Raw genomic sequence first — 15,634 nt, forward strand, 5'->3', positions numbered from 1 at the left:
AAATTATTATGAATTGTTTTAGGAGTTAGGACATAGATTAATGTTTTTTTATGGATGTACCAATGACTTTTTATGGATAGATTAGAATTTTTATTATATGAAATTTTATGTTTATTTTTTCATTAAAAAATATTACTTATAATTTATAGAATATTGACAACCCATATAACCAAACTGACTTTAATTTGATTTTGGTCGATTTGGTTCCAATGAAATTCAATTTGGTTGTGATTCTTATTTAGTGGAACAGACCTATGTCGATTCGATTTCAATTTGACCTCAAACCGAACCAAATTACACCCCTGTCAACTACTAAGAGCCCTTTTACAAACTTGAAAAAGAGGATGAGCCAACTCAAAAGTAGATGCCCCTCAGTCAGAAAATTTGTCCTTCACAATTCATAAAAACCCAATGTCAAATTCATGCTTAAATAAAATATTTTTAAATAAAGAAAACAAAAAAATATGTGATGAAAAGCCTCAATATGTCACAATTATATTCGAAAAAAGACAATTAAATTAATTTGAAGAAAAAAATCGAGAAAAATTTCGACCAGGGGAGAGTTTGGGAAGAAAACAAGCTGAGGAAAATATATTTAAAAAAAAACCATCAATTTTTTGAAAAGTCAACCTTTTTTTCTTGAATAATTTATGATTTGTGTATGCGTGTGGGGGGATTAAATTGCCATTTTTTTTAGTTAAACCCTCCTTTAAAATATTTTTAACATGATTTTTGTTGAAATTGAATTAATTTTGTTATCACAATGTTAAGGTTTCCACATGGAGTACAATCAACGTCTTGAAATATGCTACGAGAGTTTATCCAACATAATCTATGACCACTTCTTGGTTGGGATATAGGAAAATAAGGCTTAAAATGGATTGGACCTTGGTTGAATATATATTCATATTTAGATCCAAATTTATTTTATTTGGATTCGAATCAGACTCTAATCCTTATATAGATAAAATCATCCCCGAACAATTTCACTTTCACTTAATCCGGGTCTGGGCGAACCCGATTAGAATTGCTTGATTAAGATCATGTCAGTTCAGATTAGTTGATATGTTTAATAATATATTCTATTGTTCTTCTTTGATAATTTCTATACCATTGTGTTTTACCATTAGAATCCTTTTATTCTATAAGAGTTCGTGTCTTCTTATCTTTCAAATAAAATATTAGAATAACAATATAACATGCGTCTCATGTGCCACAATGAAAAATTGGTGTGGTTTTATAAACTTTTATCTTTACTATTACAATGAGAGAAGGTAAGATAGAAGTGGTTCAACACCAAAATTTGAATTTCAAAAAAACCCCCACCCCATCTTTTAAATTTAATATAATCAAGGATCGTGTTCATCAAAAATCAAGAAAATTACAATCTCACATCCCTAAGATCAGGTGGAATAATTTTTAAAGTTAAAATAAAAATATCATTTTTACTAAGTAATCTTCAAAACCACCATTTCTTTATCATAGTTGTTGTAATGAGAGAAGGCGGAGTAGAAGTGGCTCAACACCAAAATTTAAGTGGTCATAAATGCCCCGACTTCTTTATTTAAATTTAATATAATCAGAATTATTTTAATAAAAATTTCAAAAAATGCAACTCACAACCCTAGAATCACGCTATTTAATTTTTAAAATTATAAAACTATCATTTTTTAAAAAATATCTAATCCTCTAAACCATTCAATCAATATTTTAAATTGCAAATAAGCCTTCAATACATGTATATTTGCACTTGCCACCTTCTAGTTATTATAACGAGAGAACATAGAGTAGAAGTGCTTCCACACCAAAAATTAAAAAAATTACAATCCCACGTCACTAAAATAAAGTTGATTAGTTTATACTTTTTTGAATCAATTGTATCATGTAATCTTCAAAATCACTCTTTAATTATTATTTAAATTATAAATAATTCATATATATATATATATATATATATATATATATATATAATATATATATATATATATGAGTTGCGTTATTACGACCCCCATTATGACCCCCTTTGCGACACACCTTTTTGTCTTATATGGGCAAAAATGTTTGGAATGGGCTGATTTTTTGTGAGGATGATCTCTATGGTGAGGAGATCATCCTGGCAAAAAATCATCCCATTCCAAAACTTCTAGACCATCCGATTTTTGTTGAAAAATTATAGACCGTCCAATTTTTGTAAATCAATTTTGATGGGGTTAGAAGTTTTGGAATGGGATGATTTTTTGCCAGGATGATCCCCTCATCACAGAGATCATCCTCACAAAAAATCAGCCCATTCCAAATATTTTTGCCCATATAAGACAAAATGGTGTGTCGCAAAGGGGGTCGTAATGGGGGTCGTAATAACCCGACCCTATATATATATATATATATATTATATATATATATATATATATATATATGGATCAGGTTCAAACGACAACCATTTCAACACACATATAGACAACGCGTTTGTCTTATATGGGCAAAAATGTTTGGAATGGGCTGATTTTTTGTGAGGATGATCTCTATGGTGAGGGGATCATCCTGGCAAAAAATCATCCCATTCCAAAACTTCTAGACCGTCCGATTTTTGTTGAAAAATTATAGACCGTCCAATTTTTGTAAATCAATTTTGATGGGGTTAGAAGTTTTGGAATTTGATGATTTTTTGCCAGGATGATTCTCTCATCACAGAGATCATCCTCACAAAAAATCAGCCCATTCCAAACATTTTTGCCCATATAAGACAAACACGTTGTCTATATGTGTGTCGCAATGTGTGTTGCAGGAACCCGACCCTATATATATATATATATATATATGTGAATTTGCACGCACCACCTTCTAGTAAACTATTAAAATACCATCTTGTAGTTAACTAATAGGAAAAACTACTTAAAGGACCATGACGAAGGGATTCCTTTCTAATTAGTCTGTAAGTCTTGCGGATCCATTTAGCGAACTTTTTATTTCGTAATGGTCTCTCAATCTTATCTCACATTATAATGTTCTTGAACATAATTAGCAATTCAGTGTACGATAAAATATTGATACAGTAGAGTAGAATATACAATTAACAATTCGTTTAAAAAATTGGTCAAAAAGTTAGAGGATGACAACAATACGATATGAGAATGGTTTGACTATAATTCGAGTTCAACACTCTGGAAAACTTCCAAAAATTCGTGTGTGCATATTAATATTTCTACGACCATAGTACTCATATCCACATGTTTAGAGAACTCCCCAATCTTTTTAAAATTTATTATTTTTATATCTAATTTTTTCAAAATCACCATCTTTAACCGCTCTTCATTTTCTAACTTAAGAAATTTTGATAATTCTATGTATATTTATCAAACATTTAAGTCTTAATACAGACCAAAAACACTTGGATAATTCTATACATATTAGTTAAGATTGAGTACTTCTACATGTATTTATTAAACGCTTCAATCATTATTATAAAATAGCATAAAACAAATTTATAACTAAGAACATAATAATTTTTCATGATTAATCTTACGATTATCGCGCATTTTCATAATGTAATTACACTCTCTTGCTTAATTGTGTTAGGAGGGTTGTTATTCAAAAAATATAGAAAGGAGTGAAAAAATTAACTTGTTGGCCGATAATCTTAAGATTCAATAATAAACAATGACTATCTATAAGAAAAAGAAAAATTGACTAGATCTAATGGTTAAACTATTAAGTCTAAAGAGAGAACAATAAAAATAAGCGCATTGAGATAATAATAAATAAATAAATAAGGGTTAATTTGTGTTTTTTTACCACTTTTTGCAGAAAGTATTTTTGATTTATTTAATTCAGAAAAATAATAAATCATGAATAATTCGAAAAAGTAAAAAACGCCATGAATTTTTAAAAGGAGTTGAATTGGTTGGAAGTTTTAATCTTCTATTGTTTTATTCGGAAAATTTGGGTATAATTGCGAATTATTCGGAGAATTACTAACTATATTCTTGAAAACCCAAATGGTAATTTTTCTCATTTTCCTCACATACATAGGTTTTCCTATGTATGACAAATGGAAATGATATATTTCTAATTTTTACATTTAGATGCGTTTTGGGATTTATTTTGTTCATTTATAGATAATAAAAATTGAAGAACAAATTTGAGATTCCAAATTTTTTATACAGTGTCAATCTCACCACTTTTTATTGTCAAGTTCAACATTTTTTATTCTTGATCTCGACAATTTTTTTTAAAATAATGTCGTACTTAACAATAAAAATGTTAAAACTCAACAATAAACCAAAAATGGTGAGCTTGACTATCATAAAATCCATTTATTTTCATTTTTCAAGTTATTCCAACTAAAACACATGGAAAGATCGACTAGAAACTTGACATTAATGTTTTAAAACCCGGACCGCACTTAGTTGAATTAGAATCAAAAGTTCTCACATGTCGGTTTAATAATAAAAATCCATTTTTATGAAAAAAACATTTGGACCGTTTGATTCAACCGGTTCGACTAGTGACCCGTCTAGTTATTTAAGAAACCGATGAGAACAAATTTCAATTAATATTTGAGGGTCAGGATGAAGGGACATATGAAAAAACATATGTAAAAATAATGTAACATTAATAAATTTTCAAAATATGGGTTAGAAGTTTCGGATTGAGCTGATTTTTTGTGAGGATGATCTCTATGATGGGAAGATCATCTGGAAAAAAAAATCAGTCCAATCTGAAACTTCTAACCCCATTAAAAGTGATTTAGACTGTGGACTATCAATTTTTTACCAATTTTTGTCAATAATTTGTAAATCACTTTTGATGGATTTACAAGTTTCAGATTGAGCTGATTTTTTGTGAGGATGATCTTCTCATCATAATGACCATCCTCGCAAAAAGTCAGCTCAATCCAAAACGTCTAACCCATATTCTGAAAAACCATTGTTTTTACATATGTCCCTTGAACCGCCCCCATATTTGAGTACCCTCCATATTTTGGTGATATTTAAGTATCCCTTTGTTTTGAAACTGATGGCATGACCCCTTAACCTATTGGCCTCTCAAACAAGGGCATCGCCAACCATGACTCAAATTTCTACACAATTTTGAGTAAAAGCTTCATTTGGTATGGAACTCTCCAATGATAAACTACAATTTTTACTCAAATTATTTAAAAATATTCATATTTTATCTTAAAAACAGATTTGTTTCAATTTTCATTTAAATTATTTTCACCCACCTTTCTCTCCTCTAGTTTCCCTATCAATTTTCCCTTTCTTCTAAACTATTTCCTCTCAATATTTTCCTCCAAATCTAATATTTTACTCATTGAAAGATAAAACATTGCTTTAATTAATTAAACAAATATCACAATGTTAAAAAAACCTGAATTTGACGGTCTTGGGCCATCAAATTTCATAAAATTCGACGGATCAAGAGCTCAAATTGGAGTCGAATTTTTCATTGTCAATTTTTTTTTTCAACGGACCGAATCTATCAAATTAATGAAGGATGAGAGAAATCCGACAATTCTAAGCCGTCAAATATGGGAATATCAAGAATTTCAACAGTCCTAGACCGTCAAAATTCGATTTCTAAAATTCGTGGGCTTTCGCCAGTCAATTTTTTCTGTAGAGTTTTCCTGTTTTCACGTAGTGTATTACAATGATAGATAAAATAATATATGATGAAAATAAATATAAAATATTCAAAACCTATTATTTCTATTTCGAGTAATAATTTGTTGTTGAAGATCTTCGTAGTAGGATCTTTGCATAGGAGTTAAATTGGTTATATCCATCTATATGATTTTATGATTTTTATTTTTCTGCTCTCTTTGATTTATCATCGTTAACATATGTAGTTGTGTCTGCCTATTCTTAGCCTTACTTCGACGATTTACTTCATTTTGTTGTTATTGGTCCATATTTTTAATGGAAATGTTCGACAAAGCATCAATAAATTTAGTTTGGTTGTCTACCAAACCATCATTGACTATTTTCTTCGTCCATGTTTCTTTCTCAGCCTTATCATCAATAGGTCGTTTTAATTTCGCTCTTGAAGACTAATAGTCTGTCTCCAAATTAGAGTCAAGAGATACTAGAGAACTTTGAGTAGAGTGAGTTGAAAGGGAAGAAGCTTGGAATGTAGTTTTCTGGCATTGTGTTCTAATTTCATACCATTTACAACTCAATCACAGTATTTTCCAACATGTATCAAATGTGATGTGTTTTTTTGGATAGTATGATACATGCTTTTTGCCTCACTGATCTGGAAACAAAATAAATAAAATTAACATCAAAAGTTACAACTTGATCACAAATTTTAAGTTTGAAATAAATACCTTATCTGCTTCTCCAATTCCACATTGTTTTCTCATTTGCACTTGATCATGAAACCTAAAAATTTGTTCACCACCTTTTGAATCAAATAAATACTTGATCAATTGTATTCAACATTTGGTTGGAAAGAGAAGTAAACATGAAGACGATTCGAAAAATACTGCCATAATTTCAGTATTACCTACAACCGAGTCTTGGGAGACGGTCAACTAAGCTCTACAAAATGATTCAGCTTCTACCATATTGAAGGATTTACCACGAACACGACTACTTTGAAAAATTATCTCGACTTGATGAGATTTTTCCAAACTTGGAGAATCAATAAACATTGGAGAATCATAAGCCATTGCTTAAATATAAAATTAACCAAAATAGAAAAGTGAAAAGGAAATAATTAAGTTTATAAATAGATATAGAATTTAAAACAATTAAATTTTTTGAGGATAGTGTATGAGATGAGAAGTAGAGAAGAAGGGTGTGGGAGTGGAAGTATGAGAATTTACATATAAAAAAAATTACCATTTTTTTTATTACCTTTTGGGACCAAAAACTATCCGTTGAGATTTGAGTAAAAATCAAATCCAGATTCAATTTGAGTTTACATTTAAGTAAGACACAATTTGGTTTGAGTTCTAATAAATGGCTGGAGCGTCAAAAGTTGTGTTTTTACTCAAAATTTAGAGTTGAGTACATGTTTGAGTAAGGGCTTGAGATGGGTCAAGTAAAGTAGAATGACATAAATGTCTCCATCTTCAACATGTATTAGAGAGAAAAAAAAATCAATTTTTTTCTTCTAAAAACCAGTAAGTTACAAGCTCTTCAACCTTGATGGTAGATAAATTTTAACCTATTGAAACTCATCTTCAATCTATCGTCTTCAAGCCCACCTTAATCATTTTTAGAAGACCTTTTTTTTCCCCTAAAAATTACATCCCAATATCAAAACCCTACATGGTTTGTGAGGTTGAAGAAGACAACAAATTAAAAATAAAAATTGGTAAAAAGAAACTTTTGCTAAAAGATTGAGAGAGAAAGCAAGAGAAAGATTACATGTAGGCTTTTACTTTGTAGAAAACCCTTGGTTTTTTTTTATTTATCATCTTCTATTACAAATAGTATTGTTTGAAGAACTAGATATAATCTAAGGGTTAAAGATGGTAAACTTTTTAAGTTTAAGTAGATCAAATTCGGGGTTTTAAGATTTGGGTAAAAAAATTACAAAGACGTTGAAGACTTAGGTTTTGGGATGAAACACCAAATGTATACCATTTATTTTAGTTTTGGGTTGGATCAATTTTATCGACTTGGTCAGTCAAACGAGTCTATGTCCAGTTTGGGTTTTAAAACAATGATTGACATAATGACTTGTGTAAATATGCTTTCAAACCAAAAGAAGGATACTAGTAAAGGCACCCCATACCATAACCATTTTTTGTTGTTGTTGCTGTCATATATTAAAAGTTTAGGAATGGGCTGATTTTTGGTGAGGAGATCACCCTTGCAAAAAATGTGCTCATTCCTAAACTTCCAACCTCATCAAATGTGATGTACAAAAAAAATTAATGATTTACAGTTCTTTAACTTGTTTGGATAGGGTTAGAAGTTTCAGAATGAGCTGATTTTGAGTGAGGATGATCTCCTTATCATAGAAATCATCCTCACTAAAATCAAATCATTCCAAAACTTTTAACTCATATAAGACAATATAATTTGGCTTTGGTGTGGGGTGCCCTTAGTAATAATTTGGGTGCCTTTAACACTACCCCCAAAATAGCCATGCTTAATCGTTCTTCATTCAAAAGCGAAGTAAAAAAAATAGGAAAACCTCTAATTTTTTTAGGTACGTTTTTAAAATACTTGAAAGAACTACCATTGAAAACGACTTCTTCATTCTCAAATATTTTATGTCAGAATGGAGTCTTTGAAACTTGATCGGAATGCTAATTTTTTTTTTTTTTTTTGTGATGAAAGTGGAGAGTTTAAATGGTGAAGGTAGTTTTAACATTTTAATAATGAGAAAAATAATTATAAAAGTAACCCACGAATTAATAAAAGCAGCCTACACCATTGCTAAATTGTTTTGTCCTATATGGGTTAAAAATATCGAAATGAACTGATTTTTGATGAGGAGATCATCATCACAAAAAAATCAACTCATTTCGAAACTTATAATCACATCAAAACAAGTTCAAAAATAAAAAATCGATCGTTTTTTTTTTTTTTTTTTAAACTAGTTTTGATAGGGTTAGGAGATCTTCCTCACAAAAAATCAACTCATTCTAAAACTTTTTAACTCATGTAAGACAAAATAATTCGGTTATGATGTGAGTTGCCCTTATTAATTCGTGGGGTGCTTTTATAATTACCCTCGTGAGTAATGTGGGATTGATTAGAAAGAAAAGTTTAGTAAATGGAGTATCATGAAAAACCCTAAAACTTAGGGACTAATTGTAAAGAAATCCCTTCTCCGCTTGGGTCCTATAAAAAGCAGGAGTCCACTAGAAAGAAAATTCGAGGAAAAAAATAGAGCGAGCGAGAAAAACTCGAAAAAACAAACAGCAGAGCGAGAGCGAGAGAGTAGACGAAGAACTCGTCTCAACTCCCAAATCATAAATCCTAGAAACTCCCAAATCATAGACCCTAGAAACGCAGAAAAAGCTTCCGAAGCAAGTCGAGATTTTGTTTCACAAGAACCATACATGGCTCCAATTCAGAGCTTTGAACAGCATTCTCGCCATCTTGTTGAACCCAATCTTCGTATGGATATTTCCCCCCTTAAAATTTTTATTAAAATTCATTTTTTTCTCTTTAAAAACCATAATCGATCGCATTAATCTACAATTATTGTTTCTTGATCTTCTAAACTATGATTTCTGTGTTTCTTGATTGCTGAAACAGCTATCCAAACCAGGCTTGAGATGGTAATGGAGGTCCGAGAAATTCTCGACATCACTCACACTGCGGAATACCTAAACTTTCTAATGTGTTACATTCGAGCCTTCTCGATGATTCTAACACAGATAACAACTCCTCAACTTACAGACAATCCCGAGCACAAGCTTCGTAACATCGTTGTCGAAATTCTAAGCCGTCTCCCTCATACTGAGGTTCTCCGCCCATTCGTTCATGACCTCTTGAAGGTTGCCCTTCAAGTTCTCACATTGGACGATGAGGAGAACGGGTTAATTAGTATTCGATTCATATTCGATCTTTTACGGAACTTTAAGCCGAGCCTTGAGACCGAGTTTCAGCTCATACTTGATTTTGTTTGTAAGATATATCAGAACTTTGGATTGACTGTTAGGCATTTCTTCGAACCAGGCGGAGAAGGTACTGAGTCGTTGGTCGGTTCAAGTCCGACGCCAAGTGGGTACATTGGTACAGGGCGGCTTAATTCGAGCACCCATTCATTCAAGATAATTACTGAGTGCCCATTGGTGGTGATGTTTCTATTCCAGCTGAACGGTCGGATTGTTCAGACTTACATTCCTAAGTTGTTGCCCTTGATTATTGCTGCCATATCTGTTCCGGGTCCTGATAAGGTTCCCACTGACTTGAAGAACCACTTAATTGAATTGAAAGGTGCACAGGTTAAGGTATGGGTTCTCTATTATTAGAATTGAAACTTTATTTATTTATTTATTATTCTTATCAGTAAACCTGTTTTGAATGAGATTAATAACTTGGTGATGGCAGGAATTGAACCAAGGTCTATAGTATCATGGACTTTACATTCCAATCATGCTCTTACATAAATAGTCAATTAGAATTTTATTCTTCGAATCTCTATAAGCTACCATATATATGCATTTTTGGGTAACTTTTCCTGTGTACTGAATTTTTTTCTTGATAGATAAAACTGACATTATTGGAGGGGGAAGGGGGGATGATCACCCAACGAGGAAGAAAAAAGACAGACCATGACCTCATACTTATCGAAAGGAACAAAATTCTCTATACATTTACCCCAATAGAAAGAAAAACCCAATATACTTATAATTAATGTTTTCAGATGCTGAGGTGCAAGGCGTTCGATAGTTACGCGCCTCGAGGTGTAAGCCTCACATGCATTCCGTATTCTATTTTAGCTCTTTTTTCCAAGTTGCAACTCATTGAATGCATTGTCACAAAAAGAATCTTGTGGTCTTTAGCTTCCTTTGCCGTATGTTGGAGTATCTGGAAAAAGCAGAATAGTAAAGTCTTCGTAGTGAACGAGCACTCCTTGCATGATGTCATCTTGGAAATTTTGGGCTAATTTTCCCCTGGATATATATATATATATTAATTTTGAGGACTTTAGAGGAGTTCTCTTTGATGACTTTGTATTTAGATGGGAGTTATTATGTGTTGATTGAGGCTTTTGTCTTTGCTTCTTTTCGTGTCTTTTTGTCTTTCTTTTGGTCTCTTGTTTTTGGGCGGCTATCTTCGCCTCCCATTTTTTCTTCTTCTCGTTTTTAATAAAATATTTCTTTGCCTATAGAAAAAACATGACATATAAATGATTAATATTAAATTTTTTTAAAAAGTACGATGGTCACCATATTTTCTCAAATTTCAAATCTGCATTATTGAATTCTAAGTTCTAATCCATTACTAGAAAAATATTTATATTTGAATAGTTGAAAGTTTCTATAATAAATAACTTTTTTTTTGATTGGTTATAATAAGTAAATAACTATTTAATGTTGAAGATTTTTTTTTCAATAACTTCATTTGTACAATACAAAATACTACAAAAAAATATTACTAAATCAAAACAACTTGAATCTATGCATATATAACTATTTTTATTCAAATTTAATTCTAAGTATTTCAATTATGTGTGTGCTAACTGTAACAAAGAAATTGAAGTAAAGAATGAGGAAAAGAAAAGAACTAAATAGATAAAAATATTGTTAAAAAATATAAAAATTAATGTGAGGCATAAGCCTCGGCCAAAAGGCGTATGCCATTTGTGAGTATCTTGGTGTGTGGCATAAGCTTTAAAAATGCTTTTATGTTTTAACTTTACACCTAGTGGCATTTTTAATGAGCGTCATCCCGAGGTGTGACTCGAGGTGTAAGCCTCACATGCCTCTAAAAGCGTTGCTTACAAGTTATAATTGATGATCTCCTGCAAGGAATGCTCATCCCCTTCAAAGATTCTCCCGTTCCTCTTCTTGTGTACTAATTTTTTTTTAACCTTTAGTTTCTTTTCCATTAGTACCTATCCACAATTTTTTTTGCATTAACTCCATCCTCTTGCATGTTAAAGTCTCACATCCCAACTGCCTAGACAGATCCTATACTCTTAGACTAAGTTCTTTACTCGCATAGTGACGAAGTCGGGGTTCGAGAATAATTCGGCAAGGGAAAGCTTCGGAAAAAGTAGGGAAAACATTCGATACATTAAAAAATAAAAAATAATTTTTTAAAATAAAAATATGTATTTCGTATATTGAATGATAAAAGGGTCTTGTTAACGTGTTTTTTTTTTTTTTTTCCTTTTCTTTTTTAAGGGTTAAATCAAAACCTTGTTTTAAAGGGTTAGGTTTATTGACTTTGTAGTTAATTGGGATCGGGTGTGTAATCTTCAATTACATTAGTCGCTTTGTATTCTGTCGTTGCTTGGTTCGTCACCTTGCCCGACCTTGCTTTTTCTTCTTAATAAAATTCTGCTTATAAAAAAAAAAAAAAAAAACCATCAAAACCTTGACATTTAGTGCACAACTAGTTGTTTTAGGTTTTGAGATGATATTTCAAATAAGGCTTAGATAATTGGGAAATGGATATTTGTGTGGGAAGTTGTGCTTCCTGAAGCTAAATGCATTATTCGTTCACTGAATTTGGACCCACTTTGTATGTCCAAACCAATAGGATCTTGAAAAAAAGTGTAATAACAGATTGTTATAGGTTTAAAAATATGTTTCCATCAAGCTATGGATCATTTTGAAAGGGTGTTGGAGCGAGAAGTTTTGCTCCTTGGAAGCTAACCACGTCAAACCTAGTGGCAACTGGCAGCATGTTGCTCCTACGCCCGATCATATAATAGTCATTTCCCAGTGGTTCCGGTAACTAAGCAGTGAATCTCACGAACCATTTTCCTCTAACTTCTTTGTTCCGTTGTGGTACCTATTAGGGTAATTGAGTAAAATATCATTTACTTCAAACCGTCTTTCCATTTTGGGGAGGCAATCTCTTAACACCAATTAGAGGTGGGAAATGTCTTAGAGAACATGAGGGATAAGGAAAATATTTTGTGCAACAACAAAAGTTTAAAGACTCAAATATTAGGAATAAAAATTGTGCAACAACAAATGTTTAAAGACTTATATTAGGAATAAAAATCCCTAAAAGTTTTATAACTTGGCAATTCCAACAACCAGATTTTAATGCATAATGACAAGATTTTCAAGTAAGTGCACGAATAGTTCCCACTATTCAAAGATCTCTTACAACTATTATTCAACCCAAGTAGGAATAGTCCAAAGAGCAATCCAATTAGCTATTTGCAACAAGTATAACAAAACAAAATAATGGACTCCAAAAGGTGGACATTGTAGCTTGGACCTTATTACGTCTAAATGAGTTCTGTTTTTTTTTTTTTTTTTCCCTTTCACCATTGTTGATCACTTGTTTTCTTTCTCCATTTATTGCAGACTGTTTCCTTTTTGACTTACCTATTGAAGAGTTTTGCCGACTATATCAGGCTGCATGAAGAAAGCATATGTAAAAGCATTGTCAATTTGCTTGTTACTTGTCCTGATTCTGTTTCCATTCGTAAGGTGAGAGAATGGGGCATGGTTAATTACTATGCTTCTTAAATCCCTTTTTTTGTTTTTTCAGTCTCTGGTGAAATCTGACATCTTTGATACAGGAATTGCTAGTAGACTTGAAGCATGTTCTTCGGACAGATTTTAAGAGGGGTTTATTTCCTTTGATTGACAAACTATTGGAAGAGAGGTATTATTGGGCAGCACGATTTTATGTTTCTGTGTAAATTTTTCTTTTGAGTTCCATTAATTCAACTTTAGAGTGGAAATGTTTTTCCCACTGTCACGAAGCTTGTGGTAACATGCTTTGAAATTTTAGAAAATGCTGAAACAAGTATGAGAGGATGAGCTGGCTTACACAAGTACTTTTATAAATAGAAGCACATTTTGGATGGTGTGTTAATATTAAGAGAACGCATTGACTTTAGAATCTGAGAAAAAGAAAATAAGGAGAGTACAAGTATTTTGAAATTATCATTTTCAGACTTGGATGCTACAGGTCCGATAATTAACGTTTTGATCCATGATGGTTGGTTCGGATTTTATGGGGGATTGATTTGTTTCAATTTTGAATGTGAATGAGATTGAGACCGAAAGCATTTTTAAAATTTTTTTGATAAGAAGAAATTTTTATTAAGAAGAGGAAGGTTGGTTGAGATGGCCAAACCTGGAGCAGGACAAAACAGAACTCAAGAAAAAACACAAAGAAAACAACTCAAAAACCACTTGAAACCCTATTACAATCCAATTTTACAAATCCAATCCCATCTCCCAATGAAATCCTCGAAAAATGCCCCTTTTGATTCCTCGATGACTGCAAAGGAAGATGAGCCCCAAGGAAGAGAGAAACACATCATGAATCGAGATTGAAAGCATGGAAGTTAGCCCGGACACTTTTGTGTCTCAATCGGCATTGGAACCCAAAACAACAAGATCTCTTCCGGTGATGGCATAAAAAGAATAGGAATCAAACCTCCTAATGGAGGGAGTAGAGCAATCATATGGATTGCATGGTGTTGTTCCTAGCAGGAACCTCGGATTGACCGCCGCAATATAACATAAAAGAATTTTTGGATTATTGCTCAAATTGTAATTTCATTGCTTTAATTCCCCAAAACAAGGTGCCAACTAGTTTGGCAGCGAACATATATAAAATCGTTATTCGGTCGACTCTCACTTATAAAGTATGTTTGGTCCTACCTCAAATTGTTATTTCATTGCTTTAGTTCCTAAAAACAAGGTGTGGACTACATAGCAGACTTTGGACAAATTAGTTTGATAGTGAGCATATACAAGATCACTATTTGGATGACTCTCGCTTAAAAAGTACATTTGGTCTCACCTTTCGTGATCTTGCCAAAATGGGGAGCTTTTGTTGTAGATAAATTTTAGATGGTGTTTGATTGCAAATGAGTTCATCGATTCAAGAGCTCGATTAAGGATCCCTGGGATCGTATGTAACCATTCGATCATCTTAGCATCAAGAAGAAATGAAGAATATTATTCCAAATGTGTGCCTCTGTTAGAACCATTATAGCTTTACTAGAACTTCGTTGAGTCGAATTTTGCAGTCCTTGGGGGTGTTTTGGATTCCTAATCTTTTTTGGACACTCTTAGTTGGCTGTAGAATGAATGTCTTCAATGGTTTAGGCAGGGCACTTTATAGGTTGATTCTGTTTGCGGTTTATTGGGCAGTTTGTAAGGAGAGAAGTAGAAGGATATTTGGGAATGCCTAAGTGGATGTGGTTCTTTTGGTGATTAAAGGGCTCAAATCTGTTGGGTTTTTGTTCTTGAGGTGTAACATATGTTGCTTTTGGTGAGAGACTTTTAATTGGCACTCATTTTTCTGTCATTCAATCTTTTGTGTTCAGTTTTAGTAATAAAGTCTTGCTTGTCAAAAGGTCCTGCAAATTATTACCTGTTTCAATTTGGAGACTTGGACTTTGCATAATTTTGATTCATCATTCTTTATGAGCACAAATAAGAATTTCTTCAATTGCTACTATTATCATTGTCCGTATTTTGCTCGACTCATTTGGTTCTTATTGTATATCAGGGTTCTTGTGGGGACTGGTCGGGCATGCTTCGAGACATTGAGACCAATAGCTTACAGTCTTCTGGCAGAAATTATTCATCATGTTCAGCAAGACCTTTCCTTGTCCCAGGTTTTTGTTTCTCTTCCTTCTAAATTAAGTAATGTTTTTTTGTGTTGCATCTCAGGTTTTTTATCTTATGGTGTTTAAGATGATTGTTATGTAGCATTCGATACCTTTGCAGTTGATTATTTCATTCCGAAGGTATTTGTTTTTATAACCCACCCCTCAATGACACACAAGTGTGGGTGTTCAAAAACCCCAAGGGGTTGGCTCAGTGGTAAAACTAGTGACCGGGGTTTGCTCCCTCTAGTCATGTGTTCGAAACTAGGTGGCCTCTTGATTTAACCCGTTGTACGCCTGGAAACTTCCGTGGGGTTAGGGTGTGCAACCGTAGGGATTAGTCCATGTATGATGCGGGATACCCTCTGTTAACCAAAAAAAAAAAACAAACAAACAACAT

The 15,634-nt window shown here is 32.4% G+C and overlaps 1 protein-coding gene across 1 annotated transcript in view; it reads left to right on the forward strand.

Annotated features, from left to right (window-relative positions):
• Positions 1-8,832: 8,832 nt before the first annotated feature.
• The window catches only part of LOC147405221 (uncharacterized), a 39,637-nt gene continuing 32,835 nt past the window's right edge, over positions 8,833-15,634 (forward strand). Inside the window, 5 exon segments of the mRNA XM_086441445.1 lie at positions 8,833-9,083; positions 9,225-9,922; positions 12,965-13,090; positions 13,183-13,268; positions 15,135-15,243. Of these exon segments, the coding sequence (XP_086297571.1) occupies positions 9,026-9,083; positions 9,225-9,922; positions 12,965-13,090; positions 13,183-13,268; positions 15,135-15,243 (1,077 nt within the window). The 5' untranslated portion in view covers positions 8,833-9,025.

Source organism: Akebia trifoliata, chromosome 4 (assembly GCF_017979445.1).
Source record: "Akebia trifoliata isolate Shusen 1 chromosome 4, ASM1797944v1, whole genome shotgun sequence".
In the NCBI taxonomy this organism is placed as follows: Eukaryota; Viridiplantae; Streptophyta; class Magnoliopsida; order Ranunculales; family Lardizabalaceae; genus Akebia; species Akebia trifoliata.